The sequence below is a fragment of the Corythoichthys intestinalis genome, chromosome 16 (assembly GCF_030265065.1).
Source record: "Corythoichthys intestinalis isolate RoL2023-P3 chromosome 16, ASM3026506v1, whole genome shotgun sequence".
Taxonomy (NCBI): Eukaryota; Metazoa; Chordata; class Actinopteri; order Syngnathiformes; family Syngnathidae; genus Corythoichthys; species Corythoichthys intestinalis.
Genome location: NC_080410.1, coordinates 26,390,487 through 26,413,545, shown reverse-complemented (window position 1 = coordinate 26,413,545; position 23,059 = coordinate 26,390,487). Strand labels below are relative to the sequence as shown.

General features: G+C 38.9%; 1 protein-coding gene across 1 annotated transcript in view; it reads left to right on the top strand.

Annotated features, from left to right (window-relative positions):
* mosmoa (modulator of smoothened a) overlaps window positions 1-23,059 on the top strand; it is a 36,890-nt gene that overhangs the window by 5,625 nt on the left and 8,206 nt on the right. The window contains exon 2 of the mRNA XM_057861658.1: window positions 14,025-14,237. Within this exon, the coding sequence (XP_057717641.1) occupies window positions 14,025-14,237 (213 nt within the window). The remainder of the gene's footprint in view (window positions 1-14,024; window positions 14,238-23,059) is intronic.

Here is a 23,059-nt window from a genome sequence, read left to right as displayed (position 1 = left end):
CGGGTTGAAGTTATTCCTCCTAAAGGGGTGGCCACAAAATATTAAATGTGATGGTTCACTTACTTATTTTACCCCCTTTTGTCATTGTTTGCATACTATCCTCATTAAAATATGAACATCTATAATTTTTTGGGTGGTTTTAGTTAAAGCAGACACTGTCTTTTTATATGTGTGATTTTGACAAAGATCAGATCACATTTGATGGTGATTTTATGCAGAAATGTGAGAAATTCCAAAAGGTTCAGGTACTTTTTTCATACCACTGTACAAGAATCTGTCAGTCATTACATCATTAACTGCAGTGGCAGTGAACACTCTGACTCCACTTGACCAGAGCCAGGAGAGTTGCGACACTGTCATACTGATCCATTTTATCGTTTTATTTCCGGGTACTCTCAGGTAATGGAGCTTTGAAAAGTTCCAAACATCGCTTTGATTAGGGCGGACCCCAATGAGGTAATCAAACAAGTACTTAGACACGTGATTCTATAAAGTTTTACCAAAAATGTCGCTGTCAGTTCAATCGAAAACTGTTACAGCGGTGCTTGTGCTTGGAACTATTCAGGCCTACGTAGGCTAAGCACCCGCAGTGAGATCAGAGAGTTTCGCAACTCTCTTTCTAGATGGCTCTGCACTTGACTAAACGTCCACAGCAACCAAAGAGTTAAGAATCACTGGATGTTTTCCATACAAGAAGGCGGATTCCCCATTTGCAGTATATTTCAAAGAAGCGAAAGAAAAATTTGATCTAAACCAGATGTTATCTTGTACCACTTTGAGAGATGTTTCTCAGGTAGTACCTGGCAAGTTATATGCCCAAAAGCATCACGCCTAGTAGTTGGAGCCAAATGATTCCATAATTTATTGTAAGAATGGGATTTCAAATCCGACAAAATGCTCACGGTGCAAAATATGTGAAGCTCAAAAATATCTGTGATCCTACAAACGTCATACCGAGAATCAACATGCAACGTAGCAGAAACACCTGAGATCATGAGACTGTGTGACCACCAACACGAGTAGAATCTTGACATTTTCCCCACATCAGCGTGATATCCTAAGGCATGACCCTTGTAGCTGATTTCCTGTGCTGAGCCATTGTTGCTGCAGTCCGCAGACAGAAAGTGTGATTCTTGGCAGCTCTGCTTAACGACTGCCCTCCATACTCACCACTTAAAGGGGATGTCACTCTCCAGAGCTCAATAACCTCTGAATCATTCTGCACGCTCGCTCGTATTTACGCCCGTCTGAAAACTGCTAACTCGTATCCAAGAATAGGCAGACTTTTCCTTTTCAAGTTTCTTTCCTAGACCAGTGACAGATTATAACATAGCGCGTACTACTATGCTTTTTTTATTTTTTTTTATTTAAATGATTCATAGTTTCATTTCATCTTATTGAACCAAATATAGCCTCACTAACAACTTGCTGCTGCTTCATGATGCAATCAATCAACAATGACTTCCACACAATCTAAACCTTAATACTGCTGGCTTTACCTCCGCAAGGAATTCATATAAAAGCACTATATAATAACAGTGGTGCTGAAATTGCTAAGTAAAAACTGAGAATGCAATTAATATGGAAGACAAATGCAGACAAATGTGGAATAATGTGGAATATTAAATGACGTCAAAAAATGTTGATATGCTTAATTTTACTAGGAATATTGCTATTAGCAAGTGTACTTTTCCAAAAGTTACACCGAAGGTCTGATTAACATCAGTATGAAACTCGTCATGCCATGGGGGGTAGATTCAAACTCCCTAATGTGAAAACAAACCATTGAAAATGTACAGTAATGTATAGAGCAATGTTTGGCTGGAACACTTTTCCAAGTGAAATAATTTCTGCAAATAGTAAAAAACAAGTTCCTTCTAAGGAGGCATTTTATTAGTAATGAATTCTGAATTTGAAATAACTAACCACCATGAGCCTGAGAATTTCTATGAACGTCAGGAAAACAAAGACTGGGTCCTTTCTGCACATGTACATGTATACATATACATGCATGTAGTATATAGGTATGTATAGAGATATATGTAATGTGTATGTCTATGTACTATATGTGCATTTATATGTAGATGTGTGTGTGGATAGGGAGGGAGGGCAGATTGTGGGTTTTATATATATATATATTTTTTTCTGTATGCATTTTTGTTGGTGATGTGAGCACTGGTGTAAATATTTTGCAAGGAGCAGGCTGAATTGACTCCAGGAAGAGTAGCTGTTCTTGTTACAACTAATGGAGATCAAAATAAATACAAATACAAATATGCAATAATGTAGAATAGGTCTGTCCCAAACGATTATTTTTGTCCCAATAAGTCTTCAGATATTTTTAACGATTAGTCGACTAGTCTAATCATTTTTTATGAACTTTTTTTTTTTAAATTCTAATTTTGCAACTAATTTTTTATTGTTTTGTTGTTCATTAATTCACACAAACATTTTGAAACACTTAAATTCTTTATTGAAGTACAAATAAACTCATACTGGTAAATAACAATAATAAATCACAAATAAACAATGAGGTCAAATTCTGATGGCATTAAATAGTGGAATGTAAACAGATTCAGAACACAGTGACTTCACTTTTCGAACAGAATTCAAAACAATTCCTACTTTCTCTCTTGTGGTATGTCTATCTCGTTCTCAGCATTAGAGTGAGCACCAGCAGAGAAGATAAATATTTGTCACGTAAAAAAATATTAGGGCCAAATAAATAAATAATTAAAAAAAAAAAGAACGAGATTAAAGTCGTAATATTGCTACAAGAAACAAAGGTCGCATTATTACGTAGAGGTAATGTAACTGTAAGCCGCTACGCACTTTAAATGCATGTACCTTCGCTGGAGCTACGACGAAGCATTAGTATAAATTCTTCTATTGATTATACGTAATTTGATGTAGATGAAGCAAAATAATAAGGGTTTCTTTATTTGTAAAACTAATTCTTTAAAACAAGATGCTTTCAGTATTGTTGATTTTAATGAAGGCGGCAGCATGCTACGTAAAGTACATAGCTGCTTATTCAACTACTTTAGCCCGTCATTAGCCCCTAATACGCTGTCGTATGACCCACATAAAGGTAACTTCAATACAAAATGTCGTCAAATGGATTTATGATCCGCCAGCTTGTTGTCTCCTGTCGTCTTCCAAAATTATACCTGGGTGACGGTGCTTTAGGTGTGGTATGCAAGCTTGGCACATGACAGTGTATCCTTCTTTGTTTCGTTGACATAAGTCCATGATTTCGTCACTCTGGTGTGCTTGAATCCCGAGCGTTCGCATTCTTAACTTTCCACGCATATATTTTTTTTAACCCCCTTGTTAACAGTCGACAGGATGTTGTGCTCATCAACACATTTACAGTACGATATGGATGACATCGACTATGTTGACTAGTCGGGACAGCTCTACTGTAGAATGATATGGATTTGAAATTATGTTGAGTGAATGACGTATGATGTGTAGTTCTGCAACTATTAATCGATTAACTCGAGTATTCGATTAGAAAAAAAAGATTCGAATTAAATTTTGCTGCTTTGAGTATTCAGTTAATTAAAGTGGCGTTGTAATGGTTTATTTTGAAAGTGTTTGCATTAAGTAGTATTGATTTGGGTGGTTACACTGCCCTCTAGTCTGCCTCATTTCACATGGCTGAATCCAGCTGCGCCATGTTAAGATCAACATAAGCTGAAGTTTTTGTTTGAGCTCATGTTTTTTTTAATGCATTTATACTTTAGTTTATAGGTACGTTTCTTCATTTTTGTGGGAATAGGGTGTCTGAACCATTTGTTAAGAGTATTGTTAAAAAAAAAAAAAAGAAAGAAAGAAAAAAAAAAAGCATTTTATAGCATTTAAAGAGCATACGACAGGAGAAAAAATGTATTAAATAGCATTATTATGTGAATTTGAATCATATTTTGAGACGATTCGACTATATACAACAATTTAGTAAAGCGCAGATGACGTGAAATTTGTCTTTTAATCTGCCGCTTAGCCACGCCTACCATTATAGGGCTCTAGCGTCCCCAACAGGTGGATGACATCAGCGGGAGACTGGGCTCATCGGTTTTACTATTCAGCCCATTGAGGGGGAATTATTCAGAACGAGGAACACGCGACAAAGAGAGCCGCAAAATGTCATTGTTTCAGTCTCTCTACTCCAAAATTTTTTACAGGATATTATTTTTATCCAGGTATTTTTCCCCAATAGCTAAATAAATGGCTTGAGAAGGACCAGTCAGCCCGTGAAGGGGGAACTATTCACAACGAGGAAAACGCGACGAAGAGAGTTGCAAAATTTCATTGTTTCTGTCTCTTTACTTCAATATTTTTACAGGATATTCTTCTTATCCAAGTATTTTCCCTTATTGCTAAATAAATGGCATGGTCATGACAAATAACAGTCTTGTGCTAAATGGAATATGAAATAATAAAAATGCACTTATTCAGGACGACATGGCAAAGTTACTCCATAATGGTCAAAACTGTCGACTTCACCTTTACTTTCGCACCTCCCAACCGGTATTTTATGACACCTGAATCGGACATATGTCATTTCCCTTCCCCGGCTTCGGAGAATGTAAACAAACCAAGAGGCGTGACAGCTAGCCGACACGCTAACCCGAACCGAGTGATGTTTCAAAGTCTTCGAAGCGCAAAATCACACATATCTAGCCCGGATTATTTGACACGACGACTGGGTTGTTGATTGTCTTTGCGGATCGGCAAACCGCCCGGCGGAGAACAATTTACAGCTCATTCCCCGGAGGAGGGTGGCTGCAGTTGTTGTCCTGCTAACGTGCAGCTAATTTGCATGAGGAGAGCTTTTTACCTGCTTATCAATGATCAAACGTAAGTAGTCCTTTATTTAAAGAAAGTTTGTAGTGTTTACTTTGTAATCGCTGTATTTGTATTTGACATAATACAAAACAAGATGTGTGCTCACTTCCTCGTAAGTCCAATGGTCCCACAGAGTGGGGCTTGTTTTGGCCAATATCCACGGTGAATGGGAACCTTTTGAAACTCCAAAAAGGTGCACATGCCTCTCCCTCATAGAGCAAGATGTTTCTGCAGCCGTTTGGCTGGCGTGATGCGAAAAATAAACGTAATAATCCGCAAAATCACCTGAATCCTTAGTCCTCATACACAACAGTGCGGCCGTATAGTGAAGAGGATGCCTTCATCCGTACACGTCACAGCGCCCTCCTCCTCAATGCAAGACCGAAGCCGGAAGTCACTCATTTTCATGGCGCGGGATTCAAAAAACTAAATAAATATAGTGATCGCTTCCACACACATCCAAGCGGTCCATATCATTCAGGAGCATAAAATACCACGTGTATTATTAAATAAACATGCTTTTTCATGTCACATGCACTTTAAGCTAGCAGACTTTTGCTATGTAAGTTAGCCAATTGTTCTTTTATTGTAAATAGATCCTTATTTTATTTTTTTTACCATTTGAGGCTCAGCTCAGGTATTTTAATTTTTCATGTTCCTTATCCGATTACTCGATTATTCAAACTAACTAGTTCATCGATTAATCGACAACTAAAATAATCGATAGCCGCAGCCCTAATGATGTGATATATTGTAGAATAAAGTGAACAAATTTTAAATGAAGTGGCATGGTCACCTTGAATTGGCAGGGGATCGAACTGGCAACCTTTTCGATGAACGATGACTATTGTTCCGAATGAGCCTTTCCCCCTATGTGAATGTGATGAAAAAGAATTAGAATGATTTGAATTTGTGAATTTGAATTTCCTGTTGAAATGATCGGACACTTTGTTTGATTGGAAAAATGTAATACCATTATTGAACGATGTTATATGATGTGGGGGGGAAATGTTGAATGACTTTTAATACTGTAGAATTGCAGTATGTCGAATAATGTCTGATTTGAACTGGTGTTGAATGAATTGTCTGGAATAATGTTGGCTGTTGTGAAATAGTTTTACTGTAAATAGTGTTGATTAAAGTGGCCTGATCACCTCTGGTTTGCGAGAGGTTAAATATAGCATTGATATGAAGGATTTTCTTTTCTTTTAGAAGATGTAGATTGTGAGGAAATATAATTTTTTGGAATAAGAAAAATACAACCCTGAATCACGTGAATTTGAGGAACATGAATTTGGAACAATGAGAATCACATGAGGCTTGTGGCAGTAGTATTGTGCTGAGAAACAGGGATAGAATAATAATAAAGACTTTGAAGGGCATACTATATGTATACATGCATTCAGCATTTACACAATTAAAGTGTGTTACTCTCAATGGACAAACTACCTGATGTTACTGCGGTTTTCTATTCCGACTCAAACTTCATCTTGCAAGCAATGCTAGTCATATCACGAACACCAAGTGCCAAATTGAAGCATAGCATATATTAACGGCCATTATGGCTTTACCAAATCCATTTGTGTGTGTGCTTCAAGACACATTTTAAGAGTAACGATGGACAAAAAAGTGCTTCATCTGTACTTCATTTTTAGTGGGCACTGTTAAATTCCCACACGAGTAGCAAGGAAACAGCTGCTGGCTGCTGTTCTTTTTGCCCACCCCGCATTTCTGAAAACACATTTGACTCATCCTTTCAGAGTTTACAAACAGCAGTGCCCTCAATGCCCTGCTAATGACGGCATCGCCATGCCGGGGATGAGCAGTTACTGCAGTCATTTCCTCTCATTTGGACCGACGCATGGCGATAGGCCTGTTGTTATCCGAGCCAGTTAATTTCAGGGCAGCGGGGAACAAGGGAGGCGCGAGAGTTAGCGGCCCTTATCTTTGAATATTGTCTGTAAACGATAGACGGGGAAGTAATGTCTGCTATCTAATTTTGTCAATTTTGGATAGTAATGAGCTTGAGTTCTGTCCATGGCATGCAACACTGAGTGAAAATGGTCTTAATATCAGCGTCTGAAGGTCTTACTAACCTTTTCTAATTTCCTGTGTTTATTTTACTCATTTGCTAGCACTGATGGCGATAGACGTCCAATCCATTTGAACTGGAAGGGCCAACAGTGGTATCACATTTGATCCACAAACTACACAATCTCTTTTGGATTTCGTGTGTGAAATTAAACGCTCAGGATCACAAGTTTTAGAATAAATAAAAAAAGAGAATAAACGAATTACGAGGGTTTATTCTGACATCACAACATCTGACTCAAACTTACTCCTTACAATACAATTTTCTACATTTTAACCATGGTATCATAATACAGTCATACTACGATATGTTGCTCATTCCAAGACAATTTATGTATGATATGTTTGTGACATGATAAAGGTCAATGTGAAACAGAATACTTTTTTGGGGGGTGTGGGGGGCTGACATCATTTGTTTACATTATTTTTAAATTTTTAATGCATCCCTCAAAACATTAGTGACTTTAAGTGTGCAAACTAAATTTCCAGAAAAGTAAATGACTATAAATAATACTGCCGAGTCTAACGTGGTAAGCACTACGCAGCCAATGGCTAGCATGGCAATGCAAACAAAACAACTATTGAATTAAACTCACCAAGTCCCTCAAGTTAACAGTCATGTTGACATTGGAAAATGACTCATCTGTGGCAGTGGTGCCTTCAAATTTACAGAATGTAAGATGTTGAGGTAAAATAACACTTTCCAAATAACGTTGCCTACTTGTAGCTGCTGTCAATGTACGGAGCACGGCGAACACAATGGAGCGTGTTGTGTTCAGGTGCAGACGAGAGCGAGGGGCTCCCTGAGCCCAAGCCGAAAATAGCTCATTTTTGGCGGGCACGTGGAGAGGACCGAGGGGGCTGGAAGTCTGGACACAATCGAGAACCGTACACTAGAGCAGTAGGCTGCTCGGGGCCAAGCCGAGGAAAGCGATCTGTAGGCGGGCATGCGAAGAGGACCAACGGGGGTGGAAGTCTACCCAATCGAGAACCGCAGACGAGAGCGGGGGGCTGCTGGGGCCAAGTCGAGGAAAGCGCTCCGTAGGCGGGCGACCATGGTGTGCGACAAGCCGCCGGTCGTTGGCCGCGTGGCCTTCTCTGTGGACAGGGAGTATTGTCACCCACAAAATGCAAGTAACCTCCTTATTAAAACGTGTGCCATGCTCCCAGGATTTGACATAATAAAAACACGAAGCTTACTCACTTCCTCGTCCGTCCAATGATTCCTCGGTTGTCAGACATGTTTTGCCCATCGCGGTGAACAAGGCCTGACACCACTCTCCCTGGTGTAGCAACAAAAGCCTGCAGCACATTGGGCTGGCGTGACGTAAAAAAATAAATGAATTAATGGCTGTATTGTGAGATGGTTACTCGGCTGACGTCACATTCGCCTTCTTTCTCAACCTGAGCCGGGATCCACTCATTTTCATGGCGCGGGATTCAAAAAATCGAATATATCGTTCGCTTCCACACACATCCAAGCAGTCCATTTCCTTCAGGAGCATAAAATACTCTTAAATACTATTAAATAAACATGCCTTTTTGTGTCACAGGCACTTTAAACAAAGGACTGTCCTGCATGAATCAGAATATATGATGTTCTACCTTAAATATTTACTTTCACTTTCTTCAACATAAATATCACTACTTGTTTTAAGAGCTGAGTGAGTAGTATAACAGAGTAACAACAGTGTTTGTGTGATCATAAATTTTGAAGGAAATTCTTACAATGTTTTGTCTCTGGAGAAGGGAATGCAAGGCTGAGTTGGAATGAATAATCGATTGCCTATCAAGAATTCAGTAGATTAGATGAAAGTGATTGTTGAGTCATGGCATCTCAAAAGAAAATCTTAAATCAACTGAGGAAGAAATGAAGTCCATTGGTTGGTTTTAGTGTATCAATAAAATGTCCTAAAAAAGAAATAGGACTGAGCAATCATGAGAACGTGATCTTTGATCCCGAATAAAAAAAATTAGGGGAAAAAAATTACTATGAACGTGGAGCTTAGTGCTCATCTGACTCAGACTTTCTTCTGTAAATGATCTATCGTTAAAAGAAAATGTGATGCAAATGTGCCTCACAACAGCCAGTCAACCTTTTATGTTGTTTAAAATTTTCGTCGTCATTTACCTAAAAATGGAACTATGCTCTAGTTTCTAAGGTTTTTAGTAAACATTCTTTATCAGTTCAAATACAATATTTAAAAGAAATTGTTAAAATAATTGACACCATGTAATAATAATTTTTTTTCTTGCCAGATGGCCCAGCCCTACAAAATGGCTTAAAAGTCTATTTTTCCCTGACAAAGTTGTAACCACTACAGCCTGCTTGTTTGCCTTGGCATCGTCCGTGTACCGTGTCACGCATTTGCCCTCCGGTTAGCAGACATTCCATTGAGTGCCAATGAAACAGCAGGATCCCTAAAGATTCTGGGGAAGTGGTTGTAAAGCGGTGCCATTAAGTCCGTTATTTTCCTGTTCTTCTCACAATTTGGCCTCTATCACCTCCTGTTCTTCAACATAGCTGAGGTTACTTTGTAATAGAAAGGTGACTTTGGAAATAGCCTGTGAGTCATTTGGTTGCCATTTTTTGTCTTTATCTGTGACCTCCATTTTCTTCCCCTGTGGAGTTATTTCATAAGTGCTCTTCTGAGTGACAAGGGAATTACCATGGCAATGAGACAATATAGGGCAAAACTACCATTTACTGCCGTATTTACCTAAAATTGATCATCACTATCAAACAGAGGTTGTGTTTTGTTCCTGCAGTATAAGCGGAGCTATCACTGAGTTTTATACAAGGGAGAGGATTTCCTCTCCAGCAGCGAAACCCACCACACCCCTGGGTCGACAATGGCTCATTCCAAAATGGGCGTCCTCTTTTTAAAAAATTTTTTTTAACTTGATTGACTCTGCCGGATAGTGTCCAATGCAAGACACTTAGTTTTCTGGAAACGGCGCAGCACCCCATTATTTGTCTATGTTTGGTAATTACGTGTGACGGCTAACCCGCTGATTGAAAGCACTAGCAGGCATCAAGTGCACTGCACTAATCTGCTTTTGCTTAGTCAGGTAGAAATTCCCCTTGAGGCGCAGCCTAATTGAATTCCGCCATCTAGAGTGGCTGCAGCAGTGCCAGTGAGGCATGTTGCTGCTCTGACTGCTGCTGACACTTTGCTGTGACGCCGCTGTTCCTCATTTCTCTACCCGAGGCCAAACATTTTTCCATGTCTGATCTGATATGGTGATATCCGTTACGTCTACGTCAAGTTGGTTTGTGCTTGGTGCTGTTAAATGGAAGATGACGGAATCTTTGCAATGTTTTGGTGTTTTATTGAAAAAGATTATAAATTATTACAATATTTATATTTATAATATTTATTTATGTCGTTATAATTATATGAAAACAGCGGTCTTTTCTCGTCTCCCACCATAGTCACCAAGTGCTTCCTTCATATTTGTCATATTTCGTGGTCTTAGCTTTCGGTAGACTTTATCTCATTAACTCTGTTTTCGCTTTTCTTTTCATACCTCTTACAATTGCTTTATGTTGTCTCAAAGCAACACTTGGCAGGTTTCAGTTTTGGTCGATTTTAGCGACGCCAGTGAACAAAAGTGGTAGTGTTCTGCCTTAAGGAAGACTGCGTTTCCCATGAGGACCAGCGCACACCTGCAAATTGTTGTAAAATCATCAAGCAACCAAAAATCAATCTCCCGGTCGCCTGCAGATGGATTAAAGAGCATTTCTGTTTCCAACGACTGTGCGAAGGTTGACAAGTAATAAGGTAATGACTCCAGTTGTGGCTAAGCAATAGCATATGATGTTTAGCAACCGTGTGGCCAAACACTCCACCCTAACTCGTCAGCGTTAATGAGTATGGTTGGGGGGGCGGTTTAATGCCAGCGAGTAAAAGCCGGGCCAATGTTTAATCTCTATATCCTGGTAGCCTTCTTTTTTTGTCCTTCTCACACAAAACTTTTTGTCTCTTTTGTTGCTCTGCCATCTTTACAGAATTCGCATGAAAGCGTCCGCATCAACGTCTGTCTTTATAAGGAATATAGAAAGGGGGAAGTGACATATGGTGTAAAGCAGTCAGGAAATTTGTAGTTTTTTTTTTTTTTTTGTTCCTGCCATCCTCCTCAAAGTTAATTAGTGTCAGTGAAAGCGATACATATCCCCTCAAGATATAAAAGAGGTGTCATCCATTTCATATCACCTGCTGTGTGCGTGCATAAAAAATTAATAAAAACATTACCCATAGAACTACTCCCTATTTGATAAGGACTGGTATAACGTCAAGTTGTCCAGGATATACGTGTTCACATGTCTCGCGCCATGCATATAGAGTGAATGTTCTTGGCTGTCAAACCGTTAATAATTTTCTCATATTTTGTATGCTGACTGTTCTCAGCGGGCGTGTGAACCTCAGTTTCCATTACAGTAGTTTTGTGTGTCATTCTGCTCTTTTGTTTGTTTAAGTATGTCAGCTAACATAAAGTGATAAGAAAACTGTTGCAGTTTAATTTATTTTTGGATTTACGGTACACTGGGTTCTGTCAAAGTAATATTAAAAAGTTATACAACCTTTCCAGCCTGCCGTAAATACAGGTATAAGAAGTATATGATACATTGCCATTTTATTTACATTTTCCCCAAGTGTCCTGCCTTCCATTAGAGATTGTACAGCCTGTCTTGCGCTGGTTTAATTAACGTGAGGCTTGTAGAGAAGGACATCACCTTAGCAGTCACCGAGAATTGAAGAAACCTTTCCATTCCTGCTTGGCCTGGTCCATGCTTTGTCTAGCTGTCAGTGGGGCAGCAACACTTTGGTCCTCTCTGGAAGGGTCGTATCATTATTTCTGACACAAATTCCCTCAAATTGTCACTGTGCGCCTATAGTGTGATACCGCCATAATTTAACTTGCCTTGGTTATTTTGCACTGGGGTGTATGCAGTCTAGGTGATTTAACAGTATTTCTATATTAAAAAAAAAAAAAAAAAAAAAAAACAAGCATCTGCGCTGATAACTCATTGGCTGCCATTGACGGCGATAGACGTCCAATCAGACCAGGGGATGCCTTCACTGATTGCATGAATTGTTATATATTACACTTGCTTTTTTACTTATACTTACCTACGTATTATAGATTTTTATTTCTATTACCTACTTTGTTGATCAACTATTCATGATTTCTTTGATATTCTAATGTTTACTGGTAACTGATATTTGTCCGTGAAGGCCTTTGGGATCTTTTTTTGATTGATTTGGGGCTAATGTTTATATCAACAATCTTAATGCTTGTCGGTTAATTTACTAAACTGTTAGCTGTGGTTTAGTCAATTAAACGTAGCAGCACTAATGGCGGACATAGTGGCTCTCCAAATGCATCCATAACTATACAGTATAAGGCCCAAGATTAGGGCTGGGCGTTATTGCATTATTTACTTATCACACTAAATTGAGCAGATTTAACTCGATTTGAAAATCAGAATCAATGCATGAAATACAAATAAACCGTTTCTCGATTTTATTTACCATCTTTCAATTTAACATTTTTAACAATTGAACATTCAGTGTAAACATTAAGTGTATAAATATATCTTGTAAACAGTAAGCATTCGAGTATTCACAGTTAAAATGGCTTGTATGACTTGAACAATGTACATTATTGTAAATATTGCTAAGGCCACTGTGCAAAAGTTTCATTGTAACACAAATGACTTACAGCAAGAGGCGCTTGAAAAATGCACTTCAAACAGAGGACTGAGTATCAGACAACTTATTGTTAATGGTTGCTGTGACATTATCACTCAAATGTTTACTTCAGGATTTCAGATTTTTTTTTTTCCAGAGCATTTCATGAAATACATGCACGCACCCCCATGCCCTCTCCGCCCCACATTATGTTATACTGCGCTAACTCTTATGCCAATGAAACAATTAAGATTTTATGATGGCAGTTATGACACAGAATAAAGCAAGCAGATACTGAAAAATAACTGTGGCCATTAAACGGTCATCTTACAGTCATACACTGTTGGATTATACTTTATGTTGAATGCTGAGCTCATTGTAAATGGTAAATTGTACCATAATAAAATCAATCAAGCTATCAGAGAAGTCACACACACACACACACAGAGATAAAAAATAACGTAACATACTGATTGCTAGATTCAGTCCGTGCCCAAATCACTGCTCTCTCATCCACTCATTAGTGGGTTCAGCCACTTTGACAAGGTTAGAGCCGCTGTCCGTGGAGAAGGCGACTTCACGTCCCGCGCAGAGAGCATTTGTTTCTGGGCCTGAGCTATTATCTCACCCATGTTGTCATCCGAGAAGTAGGCTGGGTCCAGCAGCTCCCGTAGCAACTGCGCAGTTCCCACTTGTGGTCTTTGAAATAGACCGTCAAACTGATGTAGGACTCCATGGTTGGTCATCCTTCTCTAATCCAAAATACTTCCATACAACCGACGTTGAGTTCTTTCTTGGCACCAACACCACACTATGAGCGTCGACTAATGCTATACTCGAAATGCCTTTTCACTATTATTTGACTCCATCACACTGACTTGTAGTGTACCGGTTGATAGCAACGTGCCTCTGTTTGTTTGATTTTCTGATAGTCACGTGACTTTACACGTAAGCACACTGGCTGTACTTTCTTAAAGGGGAATGAGCATAGCTGAACAACACATAGTCAGAACAGGCTGAAAAGACTTAAATTTTTTTCATTTCATTGAAAAAATGTATTGACATAGTAAAAATTACATCGGTCATTGTGAACCATCTCGGGGACGTTAAATTGTCGGTAAACCGACCAGCTCTAGTCGAGCCAAAGATGAGTTTGACATCCGCGATTTAGGGCTACAATTAAATTTGACTTGTCTGGACATTGATTTTTAAATTAACTGACAACTATTTTGATAATCGATTTTGATAACTGACCTTGAAATTGTCCAAATCTTCTTCTATGAGCCTCATAAACCTCTGTTATTTCTGGACTCCTCAGTAACAGTAATATCTTGCCCATCTGCGATCAATGATTCAGTTTAACCCGAATGTCATTTCTCCTGTCAGGTGCCCTCACGGTCGGTCTAGTCCGGCAATGCCAGACGATCCACGGACGAGACCGGACGTGCATCCCTCCACGGTTGCCCCCTGAGTGGGTCACTACTCTTTTCTTCATCATCATGGGCATCATCTCTCTCACCGTCACCTGCGGACTCCTCGTGGCATCGCACTGGCGCCGAGAGGCCACCAAATACGCTCGCTGGATTGCCTTCACTGGCAGTAAGTGAGCCTTACAATGAGAGTTCGTTTTGCTTCGCTAGACTCGCTGTCGGCATATTGTCCCCATTTTGCTCCGTCTCACTGAATCCGCCATGACACATCCTTTAAAAAACTGCCCCAGCTACTTTAGTGTATTCCCACACGGTATTTTTAGGCTTTTCATAGTCCCTCATAAGAAGAGAAGAGTGTTATTTATTAGATTTAACCCGGTTGGTCCCTGCAGCTGAATAAGCCAGAAAGCATTTTTTTCATTTCCTTGTGACTGACTCTGTTTTTCTGCATTTGTTTTGTTTGAACATTAGCACTCTTTGTTGCTTTTTCTACAGAATTGTAGAATAGATGAACTTCTCCATCTCAACCGCTGACAGGGCCGCATTCATAAGTCTGCGTGGGAGTTGAATGGTCGTCTATCCGAGAGAATAGTCAGCCACCAGCAGGCTTATACACATGACGCCACAGCATAGCCTTGGATGCAAATTTTGCATTGTTTGACTGTCAGATGAGTTTTATTATGCTGGTTTTCGTGTTTGACTGTTTTGATACCAGGGTTACCGCAGGGTCTTAAACAAACCTTACACATTTTAAATGTTTATCTCTTGAGTGGCTTAAATTTGCATCGACTTTCTTTTGGTAGGTTTTAAATTCCTTAAATTTCAAACTGCGCTGCATTGCATGAAATTGTGTCAGAGACATTTTCTGACATTGTAGGACTTACTGATTTTTTTTTTTGCCAGGTTGGCAGTGAAATTTGCACTGGAAATGGCATAAATTATGTTCAAAGTAATTAGGGATGCAGCTATCGATTAATGAGGTAATCGATTAATCTATCAATTAGTTAGATCAAATAATCGAGTAATCGGGACTACGAACATTTAATGCATTGCAGAATAAATTTTAGGAGATGTAAAACAAAAAAACAAGTCTTTATACCTGCAATAACATTTTTTTGGCTTGCTGAGATTGCATATTCAAAAGAGCATTAAATGCAAATACAAAAAAAAAATAACTGAGTGTTTCTTCAAACTAAGCAGAACTGCACTTTCATTTCACATGAGCAACAAATGCATTTAAAAAATAAATTAAAATACCCGATCTTAGCCTCAAATGGTATAAAAAAAAATAAATAAATGAGGTACAACAAAAGTTAAGAACAATTGGCCAACTTGCATAGCAAAAGTCAGACAGCTAAAATGCTATATAATGCTATAGTGTTTTAAAAAAAATTTTTTTTATAGTGATCTTAATAACGTTCACATAATCCTACAAAAAAATCTAAATATACTTCTAAATTATGAATACATGAACAAATATATTAGCAAAAACTTACAACCTTATGTTGACCTTAACAGGGAGCAGTTGAATTCAGCCATGTAAGACAAGTTATGTCATATTCACTGTTGCCACTAGAGGGGAGTGTACCCACCTAAATCATTAAAACTAAATGCACACACTTTTAAAACAAACCATTAAAACGCCACTCGAATTAAACAAATCCTCGAAGCAGCAAAATTTGATTCAAGGCTTTTTTCTAATCGAATTACTCAAGTTAATCGATTAATCATTGGAGCACTAAAAGTAATCTTCAAAGTCTTAAAATTCACTTAATGAAACCTGTAGCAACCCTCTGATAGGCAAGGACTTTGTACTTCATGATATGATGCACCCGTGCCTGTAATTAGATTATATCAATTGTCTTACAAAAAAAAAAAAAAAAAGTATGTGTTGTGGTAGTTAGTAAAAGAAGGAAACTGATTATGAAAACACCCACGAATGACAATAGACATCTAATCCATTTTGAATGATCGCTCCCATTGCCTCCCAGTCAAAATGGATTGGACCTATTTTGTCGTTAATAGTTCATTTGAATATTGTAGTGCTGCAACGATTACTCGATTAACTCGAGTATTTCATTAGAAAAAAGGATTCGAATTACACATTCTGCTGCTTCGAGTATTCGTTCAGTTAAAGTGGCGTTGTAATTAGAGATGTCCCGATCACGTCATTTTCAAAGTATCGGAATCGGCAAAAAAATATCGGCCATGCATTTTTTAAATATATGTATATATCAGAGGTTGAGCTAGAGTTTTTCGTTGTCTGTCATTTTGACTGACAGGGTCATAAAAATCCGGTCATAATCTATTCTTACCCGTCACTTAAATTTTTAAAATGAGGATAATGACATTGTGGTGACCCTTTGTTTGGCATAATTCACCTTCCGTACTTGTGTGTCCATTTGGCCGAGCGCGTTACCGGTGTAGGTTCAAGCGCCTACACCGGCTACGACAGTCACGTGACAGAGACACTTAAGAGCCGCGCGCGGTCCCCTCACTATCCACTCGCTCTCGCTATATGATTGGCTGAAGAGTCGAAATGCTCTCCCGTGAAATGCCTGTTTAAAAATGTTCCCGTTGTTACTTCTTGCGTTCGCTTATAAGTGCCCATTTAAAAAGGAAAAGCGATGGATGATACGACACACAGAGCGTATTATTAACAAATGTTAAAGTTGTATAATCATATAGCGAGAATAAGAAACGTCACTGAGGCCCCAGTAGGTAGGTAGCCTACCATATGTAGCATATGGAACAATGAAATTAACAGTTCACCTGCTGTGGCCTGAACATAGTCTCACACTTTCCTCCTGGTGCGCATGGACTTGAATTGCGTGCCCGCTTGTGCAGTCCCTGTTTTTTCACCTCTTTTATCAACACCATCGTCGTTTTGGGGCTTTTTGAAGAAACTTCGGACACTCAGTTGCCTTGACATTTTTTCAGAGTAAGGCCAACGACGTCATGCATCAAGAGGGACAATAGCTAATTAATATGCTCACTCGCCACCCTGTGGTCTGGGGTGTGAATTGCAACCGGTCAAAATGACGGATGGACTTCAGTTTTTTCCGTCACCGTTTTAAAAAATCGGTCAACGATGGAAAATATTCAGTTAACGCGACCCCTGGTATATATACATATATATATGTATATATATATTTTTTTTAATTAAATCATTTTCTAATTGTATTTAACGTTACAGACATAATATGTTACACTTATCCAGAGTCTTTAGTTTAGGCTTAAGGTAGGGTTATCAAATTTATCCCTATAACGGCGGTAATTAATTTTTTAAATTATGTATCACGTTGAAATACTTAATGCAGTTAATGCATGCGCTGCATGACCCACTCGCACATTGACGCGCTTCATCTGTTATGGCGCCGATTAACCAATATAGAGAGCTAAAAGGCAGTGTACAATTAGTAGAGTGAATTTTGGCAGCTTTTGGAGCCTTATTTTAATTGGCTAAAACCTTACAGTCCGTCTCCCTACGATTGGAAATATTATGGGAAGCAATGTGGGGCAGCAAGGTAGCAATAGATCTTTTTCTTAACACCTTGAATTATATCCCATCGCAGAGAAGATATATGAATTGGTAGCACTACGCACAGTCGTGGTTTCACTTGTGATGGTTCCACTTCCCATCATGCATTGGGCATGGCCTTCAGTATCATTTACTGAAAGCTCAACAAATCTACTAGATGGCAATATTTAGTCACAATAAACAAAGTCACAAGTCTTTCTATCCGTGGATCCCTCTCACAGAAAGAATGTTAATAATGTAAATGCCATCTTGAGGATTTCTTCTCATAATAAACAAATACAGTACTTATGTACTGTATGTTGAATGTATATATTCGTCCGAGTTTTATTCATTTTTTTCTTAATGCATTGCCAAAATGTATATGATCGGGAAAAATTATCGGGAATGATTGGAATTGAATCGGGAGCAAAAAAAAAAGCAATCGGATCGGGAAATATCGGGATCGGCAGATACTCAAACTAAAACGATCGGGATCGGATCGGGAGCAAAAAAACATGATCGGAACAACCCTAGTTGTAATGGTTTATTTTGGAAGTGTTTGCATTTAGTTTTATTTATTCGGGTGGATACACAGCCCTCTAGTCTGCTTTATTTCAAATGGCTGAATCCAGCTGCTCCCTGTTAAGACAAACATAAGCCAAGTTTTTCTTTGAGCTAATGAGCTAATTAATAGGTATATTTAGCCGTTTTTTTTTTTTTTTTTTTCGGGAATATGTGTCTGAACCATTTGTTAAGAACATTCATTCATTCATTTTCCATGCCGCTTATTCCTCACGAGGGTCACGGAGGTGCTGGAGCCTATCCCAGCTAACTACGGGCAGTAGGCAGGGGACACCCTGAACTGGTTGCCAGCCAATCGCATTGTTAAGAACATTGTAAAAAAAAAAAAAAGAAGAAAAAAAAAAGTAAGCATTTTATAGCATTTAAGCGATCAGACTTTTGCTATGTAAGGTAGCCAATTATTCTTTTGTTGTACATACATCCTTAATTATTTATTTATTTATTTATTTCATTTATTTTTTTTATACAGTTTGAGCGCAGGTATTTAAAATTTTCATGTTCCTTATTCGATTACTCGATTATTCGAACTAACTAGTTTATCAATTAATCGACTCTAAAATAATCGATAGCTTCAGCCCTAGAATATTGGCTGCATGCAAATGTGGCCAATTATGACGATGGACTTCCAATCCATTTGAACTGGGAGAGGCTGGCAGTGAAGGGATCTGTCACTGCCAGTTCAAATAAGTTTAATTGTATGTAAACATGATCTTCACATGATAGTATGCCTCTCAGTTTTTAAACCATTATTTAGCAACTAAACCAAGAGGAAAAAGCAAACTGTTGCCATGGCAATTGCAAGAAATTGCCTACTGTGATGCCACCGGTGGTCAACAGAGACACAAGGTGTATTAATAGCTTACGACAGTTGTTTCCTTGCAGCGTCAAAGCGTGGACATAATCAGTGGTTTCAGTGAGAAAAACAAAATTGGTGCAGTATATGCTTGCGGGGGACAAAAAGTACAGAGGTAGTGTTGTTCGGGCAATATTCTATTTTAGGATTCAGAGGGATGAGGAGGCGAATCTGTTTTGTTTGTCCTTTCAAGGTTGCTGATGATGAGCATCACAGTTTATGAACAGAAGAGAGCAGAATTTCACAGGAATGATGATGAGATTAAATTGCAGTCCTCGCAGCACCAGCAATGTTACTACACCCGAAAGCAGATAAAACAATCACTGCAAATTAGTCTCTATGCAACCTAGGTAGCCTAATGTAATATAACATGACACTTTCTAATTAGTGGAATTTGAGAGCTACAGAGTAAACCCACAAGAGACTCTTTAATCTCTGCACCGGTCTCTCCAATTAAATCACAAGCAAGCAGTCCAGGTCAGGTGAAGGTAAATGTGACAGTCTGCACAAAAAAAAAAAAAAAGTGACAAACATTGAAATTCCCCTTTAGCACGTAACCTACCATAGATTTTGAACTTGAATTTCATTTTCGTAATTGTCTTGCGCCCAGCCCAATCAACTGTGAGCACAGTGTCACGCTTCATCCGTCAGAGTAAACCTGATGGGAACAGTATCTGATTGAAAGAATGCTGAAATGTGGCTCAGCTATTTTTAGAACAATGGCAATAGAACTGAACGAAAGTGATAAGGCGGTAATTCTCAAAATGTGGTAATCCTTCCAGTGGTGCGTAGAGAATCACTGACTTAAATAGCAGAAATACATAGCTACTTGTGGTGTGACAAAATATCAAAATGGTGATATCTCATGACACTCTGTATCCCAAAAGGTTATCGATATGCTGTTGCCAAGAATCGAGATATCTTCTAAAAAGATCATGTCAATATATATAAAAAAAAAAAAAAAAAAGGGGACTAACAAGTTGCTACCAAAATCCTCCACCATAATAGTGTCTCGGTTAACTCAATGGCTGCCATTGATGGTGCTCGACGCCCAATCCATTTAGACTGGAGGAATGAACGTTCATTCATTCGAAACCAGAGCATAGTCACTCTTTACGATTTTGGGAGCATTTACAGGTCACTTTCTGTTCATTTTAGGGCATTTCCAGGTCACTTCCTGTTGAGTTTGAGTCACTGCCTATTCATTTGGGAGATTCCCGGGCCCCTTCCTGTTTTGTAACCCAAAATCAACAGGAAGTGACCCATAAAATGCCCCAAAATCAACAAGAAGTGACCCGTAAAATGCCCCAAAATTAACAGGAAATGATGTTGCCTGGCATTGGCTGCTACTGATGGCCATAGACATTCTATCCGTTTGAAGTGGGATTCGCTGCCATCCTCCCAGTTCAACTGGATTGGACGTCTACTCATGATATCTATCTCTATCTGATATCCTGTTTACTAGTTGTTTTGTAGAATATCCTAGAATGATTTCCTGACCAATGTATCGATAATTGTTGTATCGCCATATCGCAAGTTCATCGTTATTGTGAGCTTTGTATCGCAAATCATATCGTATCGTGAGGTACCAAGAGGTTCCCACCCCTAATAGCTACAGTAATCTTACCGTCGCTTACTTTTTTTTTTTTTTTTTTTTTTTAAACCTTGTTAAGTACATTTATTGTGTACAATTCTGTTTCTTTTTGTAGTTAACGTTGAGCAACATTACTATTCTGTCCTCAAACTACATGGACTATGTGATGCTTGACAGCTCGTGAATTAATGAGGTAAACACTCCATTCAGAAGGGGTACTTTTCCCGTGTTTACGGAGGTGTATTGATCATGCAGAAATTTGATAAGGGACCCAAAACAAGTACAGTGGTACCTCGACATACGATCGCTTCGACGCACTTTTCGACATCCGACGTAAAATTTGACTCGCCATTTGTCGGCGGGTTTTCGAGATTGGAGAGATTGAAACTGTGACATTTTGCTCTTTGTCACATTTCCCCTGTTCTGAAAAATCCCCCCCCCCCCCCCCCCCCCCATGACTGAATTCTAAATCAGATGAAATCGTGACCCTGCCGACGTCATCCACCAGCTGGGGACGCTAGAGCGCTATAATGAAAGGCAGGGGCTAAACGGCCAATTAAAAGACTATTTCTCGTCATCTGCGCTTTGCCAAATTGTTGTATATAGTTGAATTGTCTCAAAATATGATTCTAATTCACATGATAATGCTATTTAAGACTTTTTTTTAATCCTGTCATAAGAGTTACAGAAAACGTTTGGCCTCGGTTTTTGCCAACAAAGGGTACATAACAAAGTATTGAGATGACATTTTGGTATTGACCAAATACTTATTTTCCACCATGATTTGCAAATAAATTCTTTAAAAATCAAACAATGTGATTTTCTGTTTTTTTTTCCCCCCCACATTATGTCTCTCATGGTTGAGGTTTACCCATGTTGACAATTACAGACCTCTCTAATATTTTCAAGTGGGAGAACTTGCGCAATTAGTGGTTGACTAAATACTTATTTGCCCCACTGTATACATTCAACTGAAATAAAGATGAACAATAAATATGAATTTCAAATCTCAATATAAATGTCAAATATGAATATAAATAGTAAATAAAATGTCCCACCGCCCCACAGTATATATATATATATATATATATATATATATATATACACCCCCCCAAAACGGAGTGGTATCGGAATCGGCCGATACTGCACAGACAGGTATCGGTATAGGAGCCAAAAAATGGTATCGGTGCAACACTAATATTCATAACCTTTTGGGATGCAAAGTATCACGATATATCACCATTTCGATATTTTGTACCACCCCAACAGTATGAAGAATTTCCCAATTAAGTATTTCAGTCACTTAGATGTGACGAATACATTTGCATTTAATGAGTATGTTCTGAAGTAGTTTTCCGTTTCCTTAACTTTTACATAGTTACAGTGCCTTGCAAAAGTATTCGGCTTTCGCCACATTTCAGCCTTCAAACATAAAGATATAAAATTTTAATTTTTTGTCAAGAATCAACAACAAGTGGGACACAATCGTGAAGTGGAACAAAATTTATTGGATAATTTAAACTTTTTTAACAAATAAAAAACTGAAAAGTGGGGCGTGCAATATTATTCGCCCCCCTTGCGTTAATACTTTGTAGCGCCACCTTTTGCTCCAATTACAGCTGCAAGTCGCTTGGGGTATGTTTCTATCAGTTTTGCACATCGAGAGACTGACATTCTTGCCCATTCTTCCTTGCAAAACAGCTCGAGCTCAGTGAGGTTGGATGGAGAGTGTTTGTGAACAGCAGTCTTCAGCTCTTTCCACAGATTCTCGATTGGATTCAGGTCTGGACTTTGACTTGGCCATTCTAACACCTGGATACGTTTATTTTTGAACCATTCCATTGTAGATTTGGCTTTATGTTTTGGATCATTGTCCTGTTGGAAGATAAATCTCCGTCCCAGTCTCAGGTCTTGTGCAGATACCAACAGGTTTTCTTCCAGAATGTTCCTGTATTTGGCTGCATCCATCTTCCCGTCAATTTTAACCATCTTCCCTGTCCCTGCTAAAGAAAAGCTGGCCCAAACCATGATGCTGCCACCACCATGTTTGACAGTGGGGATGCTGTGTTCAGGGTGATGAGCTGTGTTGCTTTTACGCCAAACATATCGTTTTGCATTGTGACCAAAAAGTTCAATTTTGGTTTCATCTGACCAGAGCACCTTCTTCCACATGTTTGGTGTGTCTCCCAGGTGGCTTGTGGCAAACTTTAAACGAGACTTTTTATGGATATCTTTGAGAAATGGCTTTCTTCTTGCCACTCTTCCATAAAGGCCAGATTTGTGCAGTGTACGACTGATTGTTGTCCTATGGACAGACTCTCCCACCTCAGCTGTAGATCTCTGCAGTTCATCCAGAGTGATCATGTGCCTCTTGGCTGCATCTCTGATCAGTTTTCTCCTTGTTTGAGAAGAAAGTTTGGAAGGACGGCCGGGCCTTGGTAG